Raw genomic sequence first — 14,213 nt, 5'->3', positions numbered from 1 at the left:
ATGCTAATGTATTTTTGAATTCCTTAATATTTATTCTAGTCCTTTTCATCCTACGCTATTCATTGAGGTCATTTTTCCTCCTTGCGTTGCTTTTATTTTGTTAATCGTTGAGTCACATTTGTTAGTCTTGAGCTGATTGATTCTCTGTCTGCTGTTGTCCTGTGTGCAGGTTACAATAGCTGAGCTGATTCTTCCAATTTGTTTACCCTTGTTGTTCATTGAATCTTAAATTATTGTTTGCTCTATCCCTCATGCTTTGTCTAGTCATTGGGGAATATCCAGTGGAGCTGAACATTGCCTCGTTGATGTACTGACTCACAAAATATTTGTATCATTCCATTTACCAGCCCCGACTGTGAAACAATTGGGAATTCCAAGTTTATATTGTTTGAATTTTCCCTTCAAATTAACTTTCTCCTTCTCTCACAAGCTGGCTACTGAGTCTTGTGAAGGAGAATAATATCTTTAGAATTATCTAGACGGATTAAGTTTAAGTTTATTTATTAGTGTCACAAGTAGGCTTGCATTAACACTGCGATGAAGTTACTGTAAAAATCCCCTGGTCGCCACACTCCAGCGCCTGTTCGGGTACACTGAGGGAGAACTTAGCATGGCCAATGCACCTAACCGGCACGTCTTTCGGAGGAAACCGGAGCACCCAGAGGAAACCCACGCAGACACGGGGAGAACATGCAGACTCAAGTCGGGAATCGAACCCGGGTCCCCCTCGCTGTGAGGCAGCAGTGCTAACCACTGTGCCACCCAGAATGCAGGTGGAAGTCAGTGCGGGTGCATCTCGGGTGATGGGACGTTTGTGCAGGGAAAGTACACAATGGAGTCATTCTGTTTAATTGATTTAAAAATGTCCATATGAAGCTGATTGGCTGAACAGATTTTAATCTTGTCTTCCAGCATTCTCTGTATTTGTGGTCCTGATTCAAATCCAGCCAAGCCAGCAGATTGTCTGGAGGGAGGTGGACCTGGATGAGTGTGAGAGGGGAAGTGAGCATGTGGGGGTGGTTTAGGGCGTGGGCTGAGAGGTGTGGGCTTGGCCATCACAGAGAGAATGTTCTGCCTCCTTTGAAATCTATACAGCATGAGGAATGGGATAGGGGAGTCATCGAGTATAAAAGTTGGAGTGTTATGGTAAGGTTATATAAGGCATTGGTGAGGCCGAATTTGGAGTACTGTGTACAGTTTTGGTCACCTAGTTACAGGAAGGATGTAAATAAGATTGAAAGAGTGCAGAGAAGGTTCACAAGGATGTTGCCGGGACTTGAGAAGCTGAGTTACAGAGAGAGATTGAATAGGTTGGGACTTTATTCCCTGGAGCGTAGAAGATTGAGGGGAGATTTGATAGAGGTGTATAAGATTTTGATGGGTATAGATAGAGTGAATGCAAGCAGGCTTTTTCCGCTGAGGCTAGGGGAGAAAAAAACCAGAGGGCATGGGTTAAGGGTGAAAGGAGAAAAGTTTAAAGGGAATATTAGGGGGGGCTTCTTCACGCAGAGAGTGGTGGGAGTGTGGAATGAGCTGCCGGATAAAGTGGTAAATGCGGGGTCACTTTTAACATTTAAGAAAAACTTGGACGGGTTCATGGATGAGAGGGGTGTGGAGGGATATGGTCCAAGTGCAGGTCAGTGGGACTAGACAAAAAATGGTTCGGCACAGACAAGAAGGGCCAAAAGGCCTGTTTCTGAGCTGTAATTTTCTATGGTTCTATGGAGTCTTTTTCTTCTTTATATCTTTTCATGGGATGTTAGCATCGCTGGAAAGGCCTGCATCTGTTACCCCTCCCATGCCCTTAAACTAGTCAGTTCACAGGACAGTTGGGAATCATCCACATTGCTGTGGGTCTGAAGTTGTGTATAGGCCATATCAGGTCAGGACGGTAGGTTTTCTTCCCTAAAGGACATTAGTGAACCAGATGGCTTTACAACAATTCATGGTCGCCATTATTGAGATATTCCAGATTTATTAATTGAATTTAAATCCCACCAGCTGTCATGTGGCACTCTGGCGTGAACATATCCATGAAAGAGAGGCAGACAGTTGGGTCCAATGACCCCCGTTAACCACCCACTGCCTTTATCTGTTACTGGCCACCAGAACTCACTCCCACTCTTACAGCCTGCCATCAGGCATATTGATTTTGATTTGATTTGATTTATTATTGTCACATGTATTAACATACAGTGAAAAGTATTGTTTCTTGCGTGCTATACAGACAAAGCATACCATTCATAGAGAAGGAAATGAGAGAGTGCACAATGTAGTGTTACAGTCATAGCTAGGGTGTAGAAAAAGATCGACTTAATGCAAGGTAAGTCCATTCAGAAGTCTGTCTGATGGCAGTAGGGAAGAAGCTGTTCTTGAGTCGGTTGGTACATGACCTCAGACTTTTGTATCTTCTTCCCGTCGGAAGAAGGTGGAAGTGAGTATGTCCAGGATGTGTGAGGAAGGATTTACAGCTTAATAATCAACCTGTTTGGCCACGTTATGAAAGTACCTTCTGTGACCATCAAGTCCCGGACTGGGACTCGAACCTGCAGCTTCCGGTTCAGAGGCAGCAATGCTATCCACAGCATCACAACACCAGCATGTGAACTCTCTCTCTATACTCTTCTGAGCAAAGAATAAATTAACAAATTAACGAGTTGACAGCCTATTAAATGGGCAGTGTAACAAACATCAAGAGCAAAGGAAATTCATAAAATTAGATTGAAAAATAATCTCTGGGGCTGATGATGTATTCCAGCCCCTGCAAAACACAAGTACCACTGGAACATAGTCATCAGTGCATAATCATAAATACACAATCACCGTACAATGTATTACAGTTCACTCGGGAAGTCCAAGTTGCCACGGCAACAAGCACTTGTGCATTATGTTATAGTCAGGAGTTATGGATAGCGATGGGAGATGTTCCAACGTTCTTTTTATCTCACAGTTGACCAGGAAATTTCTGCCACTCTTACCGCCTGCCCTTGGTGTGTATTGGACGGATTTGCAGGTTGATACCCAACCTCTTTGGCCATGTTATAAACGCACCTTCCTTGGTCATCAAGTCCTGGAGTGGGACTTGAATCAGGGGCTTCTGGCTGAGAAACAGGGACACTACCCACTGCTCCACTGAACCTCTGATAAGTCTCTCTCTCTCGTAGAGTCATACCGCACAGAAAGAAGCCTTCGTCCCATCAAGTCTATGTGTTCTTTTTGAGAACAACTAAAATAAACAAATTAACTGATAAATTAATTGAAAGTCCCCTGTAACAAAAAGAAAACTTATCTAATTAGATTAAAATAATGTTCCCTCTGCTGAATACGCACTCCAACCCCTAACATTCACAGAGGCCTCACGTTTACATACAGAAACCGCTCCCTCTCCAGGAACACTTGGAGGATAGGGGCAGATAGTTGGGTCTAGTAATCCCCTCCACGGTCTGCTGCCTAGACTTATTAATGGCCACTTTGGCTAGGCCCGCGAACAGGCCCATGAGGAGGTCCTCTGATCTGCCCGCACTGCAGCCTGATAGCCAAAGCTAGGGGGGGGGCCAAAGTGCAACCAAATCGTGAGGAGCAGCCCCTTCAAATAATCAGAATGGGGGCTGAAACTCGCACACCCTATGTAGACATGGGACAGGGAATTCTCAAGGCCGCAGAAGCTGCAGGCAATCTGGGAGTCCATGAACCATCTTAACTACGTGCTGCACGGGACTGCTGTTTGCAGCACCCTCCGTGCCAAATCCCTGATGATAAGGAGGAGGACTCCCATATAGTGAGCTCTCCGATGGAGACTCCCACCACCTCCGGGTGGCAGCACTAAACATTTCTCCATGTATGCTCTGCCTGAAGATATTCCATCGATCCAATCTCTGTTGAGGCTTCACTCTGCGCAGTTTCTTTGGCAGTTTAATGATCTGAATAATTTATTTATTAGTGTCACAAGTAGGCTTACATTAACACTGCAATGAAGTTACTGTGAAAATCCCCGAGTCGCCACACTCTGGCACCTGTTGGGGTACACTGAGGGAGAATTTAGCACGGCCAATGCACTATTCCCCAGTGGTGATTTGCCATTGCTTTCCAGTCTCGAGGGCGGCATGGTGGCACAGTGGTTAGCAATGCTGCCTCACAGTGCCAGGGACCCAGGTTCAATTCCAGCCTTGGGTGACTGTCTGTGTGGTTTCCTCCCCCACTTAAACCAAAATATAATTCCCGGAATTCTCTCTTTATATGTACTCAAGGTACCTAATCAATCAATGCCCTCCACCTGTATAACCTTAACTTTAATGATGTTGCAGGTTAGGTTGATTGGCCATGCTAAATTATCCCTTAGTGCCAGGGGGATTAGCAGGGTAAATACATGGGGTTGTGAGGATAGGGCCTGGGTGGGATTGTTGTTGGTGCAGACTCGATGGGCCAAATGGCTTCTTTCTGCACTGTAGGGTTTCTATGATTCTATGAAATGGATTCCTCCTTTAAAGTAAAGTTTATTTATTAATCACAAGTAAGGCTTACATTAACACGGCAGTGAAGTTACTGTGAAATTCCCTTAGCTGTCACACTCCGGCGCCTGTTCGGGTCAATGCACCTAACCAGCACATCTTTCAGACCTTGGGAGGAAATTGGAGCACCCAGAGGAAACCCACGCAGACACGGGGAGAACGTGCAAACTCCACACAGACAGTGACTCAAGCCAAGAATCGAACCCAGGTCCCTAGTGCTGTGAGGCAGCAGTGCTAACCACTGTGCCACCGTGCTGTAACGGAATTCTCTCTTTATATGTGCTCGAGGTACCTAATCAGTCAATGCCCTCCACCTGTATAACCTTAACTTTAATTATGTTGCAGGTTAGGTTTAATAGCCATGGTCTGCAAAGGGCTGTAAGTATCTCTTTCTGTAGACGGTGAGAGAAGTAGTTATATTGCCTTGTGAGACACCATTCAGCATCAAGCATGGCTGACTAGGAATTTCTCCCCCTCTTTCTGCCTGCCATGGGCCCATTGGAAGGATCCAATGCAAGTCAATCTTGAATGTGAGAACCAAACCTGCACAAAGTGGTCAAGATGAGGCCTCACCAAAACCCTGTATAATTATAGCAAGACTTCTTTGTAGAATTTTATTGCTAAACCTCATTCTGAAAGGACATTGTTGTGAGACTTGCTGCATAGGCCCACAAATGAGAATGGTTACCTTGCAGATAAATGCTGTTACCAGGGAAACTACCCGACGTCATGAGTTAGTATGTCCAGGACAAGTGAAATCTGATAGGTGGGAAAGTGGAATTGAGGTTACAGTCTGATCAGCCATGATCTTATTGAATGGGGGAGCAGGCTTGAGGGGCTGAGTGGCCTACTCCTCCTAAAGGGGTTATTCTCCTTGGAAAGACGGAGAATGAGGGGAGATCTAATAGAGGTGTACAAGATTATGAAGGGTATAGATAGGGTGAACAGTGGGAAGCTTTTTCCCAGGTCGGAGGTGACGATCACGAGGGGTCACGGGCTCAAGCTGAGAGGGGCGAAGTATAACTCAGACATCAGAGGGACGTTTTTTACACAGAGGGTGGTGGGGGCCTGGAATGCGCTGCCAAGTAGGGTGGTGGAGGCAGGCACGCTGACATCGTTTAAGACTTACCTGGATAGTCACATGAGCAGCCTGGGAATGGAGGGATACAAACGATTGGTCTAGTTGGACCAAGGAGCGGCACAGGCTTGGAGAGCCGAAGGGCCTGTTTCCTGTGCTGTACTGTTCTTTGTTCTTTGTTCTAATTTGTATGTTTGTATGACAGAAAAACATTGTGACATTAATGTCCTTTTCTAATCCTAGGAATGTGTAATCCCAGGAACTATAGCGATACGCCGCCAACCTCAAAGAGTACAGTAGAAGAACTTCATGAACCCATCCCATCGCTGTTCCGTGCTCTAACAGAAGGTGAATCTCACCTGCACTGGAACATTGTCTCGTTCCCTGTCTCTGACGAACTCACCTATCATGAAAACCTTGTCTCATTTTTGGAAAGCTTTGATATGTCTCCGCTCCAAAATGTGTCACTGCCTGAAGACAGTCCGCATGTACAACTCGAGAGTGAGAAAGGTAAACATTACTTTATATGGAGCTAAATTTCAAGATTATGAATTTTATGAGCTAAGCAGATTAATTGCTCTAGAATTTCAGAAACGCATCAAGGCCGATAAAGTTTTCTCTCTAGTATACTTGAGTTTTGATACAAATACAGATTTTGTCTTTCCAAGTTATATCTGAAGGAGCTTTATAATAAAACTTGGTTACGAGTCTGCCTTCAGTGGGAGAACCTTGAGATGCTTAGCATTCCATAGGTGTATTGGCAGATTTTATTTGTTTTCTGATGTGGATTTCAGTCTCTTCATTCGCCTGTAGTGTTTAAAAATATATATACTCGTAACAGCTCAATGATGTGTATCTCTGTAGCAGGTGGATAGCCTGTTCTCTTCTACAATGGTACAGGGTTTTGGTGAGGCCTCATCTGGAGTACTTTGTGCAGTTTTGGTTCCCACATTTAAGATAGACTTGCACTGGATTCTTCCAATAGAATTCTTCTCAAAAATACCAGGTATGAATTTCAAAATGATTCAAGACAATATCTGTACAATTTCCTGATTTAGGTCACTATTCCTAAACAACCAGCTTTAAGTCCAATTTTTTTATATATAGAGGAAAGACTTCAGTGACTCAGTGGACAATGTGATTTTTAAAAATTTGATCTTCATAGAATCATGGAATCCCTGCAGTGCAGAAAGAGGTCATTTGGCCCATCGAGTCCGCACCGACAACAATCCCACCCAGGCCTCTATCCCTGTAACCCCACATATCTACCCTCCTAATTTCCCTGACACTAAGGGGCAATTTAACATGGCCGATCAGCCTAACCCGCACATCTTTGGAGTGTGGGAGGAAACCCACACAGACACGGTGAGAACGTGCAAACTCCACACAGACAGTGACCCGAGGCCGGAATTGAACCCGGGTCCCTGGTGTTGTGAGGCAGCAGTGCTAACCACTGTGCCACCGTGCCACCCCAGAGATGTGTGAGTCACTGGCAAAGCCAGCATTTGTTGCCCATCTCTATTTGCCCTTGAAAAGGTGGTGGTGAGCCACCTTCCTGAGCTCCTGCAGTCTGCCTGGTGTAGGTACACCCATAGTGCTGTTAAGGGAGGAGTTCTAGGATTTTGACCTGGCAACAGTGAAGGAACAGCGATATGTTTCCAAGTCACAACGCAATGTGATGTACCTACATTTCAACCAATGGATAACTCCTTAGGAGACAAATTTCCTTCTGAAGAAGAGGAAAAAGAGGAACATTCTCACCCCACACTTCTCTTTAATACCTACCTCTTTGATTGAGTGTCACCTATGCTTTCTTTTTGGATCACTGGCAATTTTCAGCTGATTATTGTCTCATCAAGTTCCTTTTTTGTTCATTCATGGAACATGGCAATTGCTGGCTGGCCAGCATTTATTGTCCATCCCTAGTTGCCCAAGGGCAGCTGAGATAGAGAATCTGGTGAACTGGTGTGGCAACAATAATCTCTCCCTCAATGTCAACAAAACGAAGGAGATTGTCATCGACTTCAGGAAGTGTAAAGGAGAACATGTTCCTGTCTACATCAACGGGGACAAAGTAGAAAGGGTCGAGAGCTTCAAGTTTTTAGATGTCCAGATCATCAACAACCTGTCCTGGTCCCCCCATGCCGCTACTATAGTTAAGAAAGCCCACCAACGCTTTCTCAGAAGACTAAGGAAATTTGGCATGTCAGCTACGACTCTCAGCAACTTTTACAGATGCACCATAGAAAGCATTCTTTCTGGTTGTATCACAGCTTGGGTATGGCTCCTGCTCTGCCCAAGACTGCAAGGAACTACAAACAGTCGTGAATGTAGCCCAATCCATCACTCAAACCAGCCTCCCATCCACTGACTCTGTCTACACTTCCCGTTGCCTTGGCAAAACAGCCAGCATAATTAAGGACCCCACGCATCCCAGACATTCTCTCTTCCACCTTCTTCCCTTGGGGGGGGAAAAAGATACAAAAGTCTGAGGTCACGTACCAACCGACTCAAGAACAGCTTCTTCCCTGCTACGATCAGACTTTTGAGTGGACCTATCTTTGCATTAAGGTGATCTTGCTCTACACCCTAGCTATGACTGTAACACTACATTCTGCACTCTCTCGTTTCCTTCTCTATGAACGGTACGTTTTGTCTGTATAGCGCGCAAGAAACAGTACTTTTCACTGTATGCTAATACATGTGACAATAATAAACCAAATCAGTGATTATATAAAGGATCAGCATTAATTTCTTGCTGAGATACTCTGTTTCTACATAGAAAGCCCAAGGATTTCTTACTCTGCTGCTTTAGCAGCTTTATCAGTTTGTCTTGCCACCTTCAGAGATTTATGTATGTGAATCCCCAAGCTCTTCTGCCCTTTTATAATTGTACCATTTAATTTATATCAACCAGCTTCATAATATTTCCAAAAATGTGAAACAATATCTCACAAACAGAAATTTCACCTGTGATTTCTTATTCTTAGATATTTAGGGACTTATTTTGAATATTCTTAAATCCTGGTGGTGGCTTTGATTCTTTTCTGATACCCAGTTTGCTCGGGGAGTGGGGGCAGGTGGCACAGTGGTTAGCACTGCTGCCTCACAGCGCCAGGGACCTGGGTTCAATCCCCGGCTTGGGTCACTGTCTGTGTGGAGTCTGCATGTTCTCCCCATGTCAGTGTGGGTTTCCTCCAGTTTCCTCCCACAGTCTGAAAGACGTGCTGGTTAGGTGCATTGGCCATGCTCAATTCTCCCTGAGTGTACCCAAACAGGCGCCGGAGTGTGGCGACTAGGGGATTTTCACAGTAACTTCATTGCAGTGTTAATGTAAGCCTACTTGTGACAACAATAAATAAACTTTCATCTTGAATCCTATTCTTTTCTGCATGATGTATTTGACGGTGATTAGGAGCAAAAGCACTGGCCTGATTTATTTTTATAAGAATGCCTATTAATACTTGTATAAATGAATTGATTCCAGTAACTTCTCATAGTGATTATTTATTTACATGTCTTTAAAATAAAATGCCCAGTTCTTCCTGACATTGATCTGGAGAGTGTTGGCTGCTAAGGACCCAATTCTTGCTCGAGATTCCGGTTGAGCTTGTCGATAGTTCCCACTTGCCTGATGCTGTGTGCATGTTGTGTCAGAATCATAGATTCCAAGCTTCAAGACTACGTGCTGAGGGAACACGCTAAAACCTGGCACAGCCGCCACAACCACGCAATGGGGAAAAGGCCACTGCCATAGTGCACTGAGGGATTGGTAACTTGGTAGAACCCCTGGGGCTGCATGTTTGACATTGAGTGTATATAGTAAATATCTCGTAATTGCAATCGTATTGAGGAACCCTCGAGTGCAACATAGGCAATGGAAAAAAGTTGAATTTTATTGCATTTCTCATCATGTACAATTCAAAATACTTTGGGATGTCGTTTTACAGATTTTATAGATAAAGTATATTTTTGGGGGGAAAACGTATGTTGTGTTAGAATCGTATCGACTGGTTACAACACAAAAGGAGGCTATTCAGCCCATTGTGTCTGTCCTGGCCCTCTAAAGGAGCAATCCACCTAGTGCCACTGCCCAGTCTTTTCCCCATATCCCCATGGCTATTAGAAGTATTTTTTTTATTTGCCAGTTAAAAGATAATTTAATCACCAAAAATAATTTGTTCAAATGCTTGCCAGTATCATAGAAACATAGAATCATAGAAACCCTACAGTGCAGAAAGAGGCCATTTGGCCCATCGAGTCTGCACCGACCACAATCCCACCCAGGCCCTACCCCCACATATTTTACCCACTAATCTCTCTAACCTACGCATCCCAGGACTCGAAGGGGCAATTTTTTAAACCTGGCCAATCAACCTAACCTGCACATCTTTGGACTGTGGGAGGAAACCGGAGCACCCGGAGGAAACCCACGCAGACACGAGGAGAATGTGCAAACTCCACACAGACAGTGACCCGAGCCGGGAATCGAACCCGGGACCCTGGAGCTGTGAAGCAGCAGTGCTAACCACTGTGCTACCGTGCCGCCGTATGTCTTATTACCGTATGTCTTATTAGACATTACATTGTTTCCTCTGGAGTTCCCTAGGGCATCCCTTCTTGTCCCCCGTCTATTTGTCATCTGCCTGCTGCATCTTGGTGACATGGTCCAAAACAAAGCAGGTTCCACATGTACACGAGCCCCAGCTTTACTTAGCACTGCCCCTCTCATGTTGGGCAAACAAAAATTCCCTGCAATTAAATATCGGAAATACCAAAGCCAAAATACCAATAGCAAAGGATATCTTCGATACCCGCCACAACCTCTGATTCCCTATGCCTTTCCGAGGCTGAAGCAGGCTGTTCACAGCCTTGGTGTTGTATATGACCCTGGCTTCAACTCCTCTGCTGCTGAAACCCCAATCAATATTAATTCTCGACTCGAGTATACAACTCTCTGGTCCTGATTCACACCTTGCACCCTCTGTTGTATCCAAAACACTGATGCTCGTAATCCTAACTTGCACCAGTGTCTCCTTTACCCCATCACCCCCTGCGCTCACTGACGGACATTGGTTCCCAGTAGGCACCAGCACGGTTTTAAAATCACCCAACCCCCTCCGAGGCCTTTGCCGACCATCTCTGTAAACGCTGGAAGATCTCTGCTCTCCTCCAAGTCTAGCATCTTTTGCATGGTCTGTAGAAACCCCTTTCTAAAACTCTCCTTTAAGACACTCCTTAAAAACCACCTCTTTGACCAAGTTCTTGGCCGTGGCCCTATTACCTAACTCGTGTGACATGGTGTCAAAATCTTTGTTTAACGAGAGGCCTTGGGATGCTTTTGCTGCATTAAAGGTGTTATGTAAATTGATGATGTGTTGGAGGATATTTTTAAGACTTTCCTTTAAATTTCAGAGCCTCAGTGCACAGTGGTCTACTTTGATGACTGCATGTCGATCCATCAGTGTAAGAACTCGTGCGAGTCTATGGGTGCTTCGAAATACCGATGGTTTCACAACGCCTGCTGTGAGTGTATAGGCCCGGACTGTATCGATTATGGCAACAAGGTGGTCAAATGCATGAACTGCACCTTTTGAAGGCAAGAACCCGAAAGATGTGAAGACAATATGTATCACCCATAGAGCTAAAGATGGTCGCCTTCCTGTTAAGCGAGGTTTTAATTTTGTTTTGCAGTTTTTATTGTTAAATCCCTCTGCACTTCATGCTTAAGAATGTAGACATAACTTGGATGTTTGGTCATGGAATTCGAAACCAAGGATTTTTTTTTACGGTGTAATTTACTGCTGACGTTTTGTAATTTAAACATTGTACTGACATATGTAGATATTCAGAATAAGCCAGTTGCAGCTTTCCTGTCTTTTATTTGATGTATTGCTCATTATGCCTGCCATACAAACAATGGTGTGAATAAACTGATCTCCTGTTGTGACTGGGTTTTTGTAGCCGGTGGTGCTCTTTGTCCATCCGTTGAATTTTGATGCGTAACAGCTTTGATGGTGCTTTTTTTAAAACTTCTTGGTTAATTTTTAACTTCAAACCTGGATTACAGGACGATTTGAGTGGAAACAACATTTTTATGCAATGTATTTGGGTAACCCAGGTTACCCAAACCAACAGAATACTGTCACTGGTCATATTTGTCCCTCAGGCTTGCTTCATAGAATCCCTACAGTGCAGAAGGAGGCCATTCAGCCCATCGAGTCTGCACCGACCACAATCCCAGCCAGACTCCAACCCCATAACCCTATGCATTTACCCTAGCTAGTCCCCCGACACTAAGGGGCAATTTAGCACGGTCCATCAACCTGATAAAGGCATGCTCAGAACATGAGAGAGGCATTTATCTTCTCGAGCCTGCTTGAAATGTAATTACATCATGGCTCTAATATAATTTATTTGGATATATATTTATAATATTGTTCCATTTGCAGTCTCAAGGTTAAGAGGCTGACCATTTAGGACTGAGGTGAGGAGCAATTTCTTCACTGGACGAGTTGTGAAGTTTTGGAACACTCTACCCCATAGGGTCATGGATGCTCCATTGTTGAATGTTGGGATAGTCAGACTGTTGGTCTCTCAGGGAATCTAGGCAAGCGTAGACAGGGGAAGCTGGAAAAGCTCAGCAGGTCTGCCAGCATCTATCTGTGGTTAGCGCTGCTGCCCCACAGCGCCAGGGACCTGGGTTCAATTCCGGCCTCGGGTCATTGTCTGTGTGGAGTTTGCAAGTTCTCCCCATGTCTGCGTGGGTTTCCTCCGGGTGCTCCGGTTTCCTCCCACAGCCCAAAAATGTGCGGGTTAGGTTGATTGGCTATATAAATTGCCCCTCATTGTCAGGGGGACCAGCTAGGGTAAATAGGTGGCGTTACGTGGATAGGACCTGGGTGGGATTGTTGTCGGTGCAGACTCTATGGGCCGAGTGGCCTCCTTCTGCACTGTAGATTCTATAAAGAAACACAGTTAACGTTGAGAGTTGTGGACCCTTTGTCGGAACTGAGAGGAAGAATGTCAGAGCAAAAGAACCTGCAACAAAAAGGAGCAACTTTAAGGACAAACAACAGATAAGCTGGTGTGAGAGGGGGAGGGGGTGTTTTACATTGAGGCAATACGTGGATGGAATATTTTTTAAATGGAAAAGAGAAGAAAGGGGGTTTAAGATGGAGGAGAAAGGTCAATATTGAAAGTTGCCGAACTCGATGTCGAGTCCCGAGGGCGGCAACATATCAAGTCAGAGCTTGCTCCTCCAGTTTGCTTCGGGCTTCACTGGAGCATTGCAGCAGGCCAAAAACACACATGTGGGCATGAGAGCAAGATGCTGAGCGACAATGGCAAGCGATAGGAAGGTTGGGGTGACGCTTGTGACCTGAGGGAAGGTGTTCCACAAAGCGGCCGCCTATTCTGTATCCTGTCTCCCCAGTGTAAAAGAGACCACATTGGGAGCAGCAAATACCATAAACCAAATGGAAGGAAGTGCGAGAGAAACATTGCTTAACCTGAAAGGAGCGTTCGGAGGCTTGAATGATGAGGAGGGTGGGGGTAAAGGGGCAGATGTTGCAGCTTCTGCGATTGCAAGGGAAGGTGACGTGGGAAGGGAAGTTGGGCGTGATGGAGGAGTGGACCAGGGTGTCACGAAGGGAGCGGTCCCTGCGGGATGTTGATGGGAGGTGGGTGGGTGAGGGGAGGTGGCATCATGTTGGAACTGGTGAAAATGGTGAGGATGATCTTTGAATGCTAACGCTGGTGGGGTGAAAAGTGAGGAAGGGATGAGGGCAGAGGTGCAGGAAATGAGTCGAACCCGGTTGAGTGGTCTGTTAACCACAGTGAGAGGGAAACTTCAGTTAAGGAATATGGGGAGTGGGAGAAAAATGGAGTTGAAGCCCAAGATCAACCAAGTTCATAGGGAAATATGGAGCAGGCTTGACAAGCTGAATGCTCCTATCTCTAGTCAGAATCATAGAATCCTACAGTTCAGAAGGAGGCCATTTAGCCCATCGAGTCTGCACCGACCACAATCTCACCCAGGCCCTATCCCCATAACCCCATGCATTGACCCTAGCTAATCCCCCTGACACTAAGGCAATTTAGCATAGCCAATACATGGGGTGGCACAGTGGTTAGCACTGCTGCCCCACAGCTCCAGAGACCTGGGTTCAATTCCTGGCTTGAGCCACTGTCTGTGTGGAGTTTGCACGTTCTCCCCGTGTCGGCGTGGGTTTCCTCCGGATTGCTCTGGTTTCCTCCCACGTTCCAAAGATGTGTGGGTCAGGCGCATTGGCCATGCTAAATTGCCCCTTAGTGTCCCAGGATTCATTGGTTAGAGAGATTAGCAGGGTAAATATGCGGGGTTAGGGCCTGGGGTGGGATTGTGGTCGGTGCAGACTCGATTGGCCGAATGGCCTCCTTCTGCACTGTAGGGGTTCTATGATTCAATCAACCTAACCTGCACATCTTTGGGGTGTGGGAGGAAACTGGAGCACTCGGAGGAAACCCACGCAGACACGGGGAGAATGTGTGGACTCCACACAGACAGTGAGCCAAGCTGAGAATCCCTGGCACTGTGAGGCCGCAATGCTCACCATTGCGCCACCATGCCACCCTTGTTCTCCTTA

The 14,213-nt window shown here is 45.6% G+C and overlaps 1 protein-coding gene across 2 annotated transcripts in view; it reads left to right on the top strand.

Moving 5' to 3' along the window:
* twsg1a (twisted gastrulation BMP signaling modulator 1a) overlaps positions 1–11,541 on the top strand; it is a 43,047-nt gene extending 31,506 nt beyond the window's left edge. For both annotated transcript variants that reach the window (XM_078205496.1, XM_078205497.1), the window contains exons 4-5: positions 5,830–6,096; positions 11,002–11,541. In XM_078205496.1, the coding sequence (XP_078061622.1) occupies positions 5,830–6,096; positions 11,002–11,183 (449 nt within the window). In that variant the 3' untranslated portion in view covers positions 11,184–11,541. The remainder of the gene's footprint in view (positions 1–5,829; positions 6,097–11,001) is intronic.
* The last annotated feature ends 2,672 nt before the right edge of the window (positions 11,542–14,213 follow it).

Source organism: Mustelus asterias, unplaced genomic scaffold (genome assembly GCF_964213995.1).
Source record: "Mustelus asterias unplaced genomic scaffold, sMusAst1.hap1.1 HAP1_SCAFFOLD_776, whole genome shotgun sequence".
In the NCBI taxonomy this organism is placed as follows: Eukaryota; Metazoa; Chordata; class Chondrichthyes; order Carcharhiniformes; family Triakidae; genus Mustelus; species Mustelus asterias.
The sequence above is the reverse complement of the archived record's forward strand: the minus strand, read 5'-3'. Positions and strand labels throughout refer to the sequence as shown.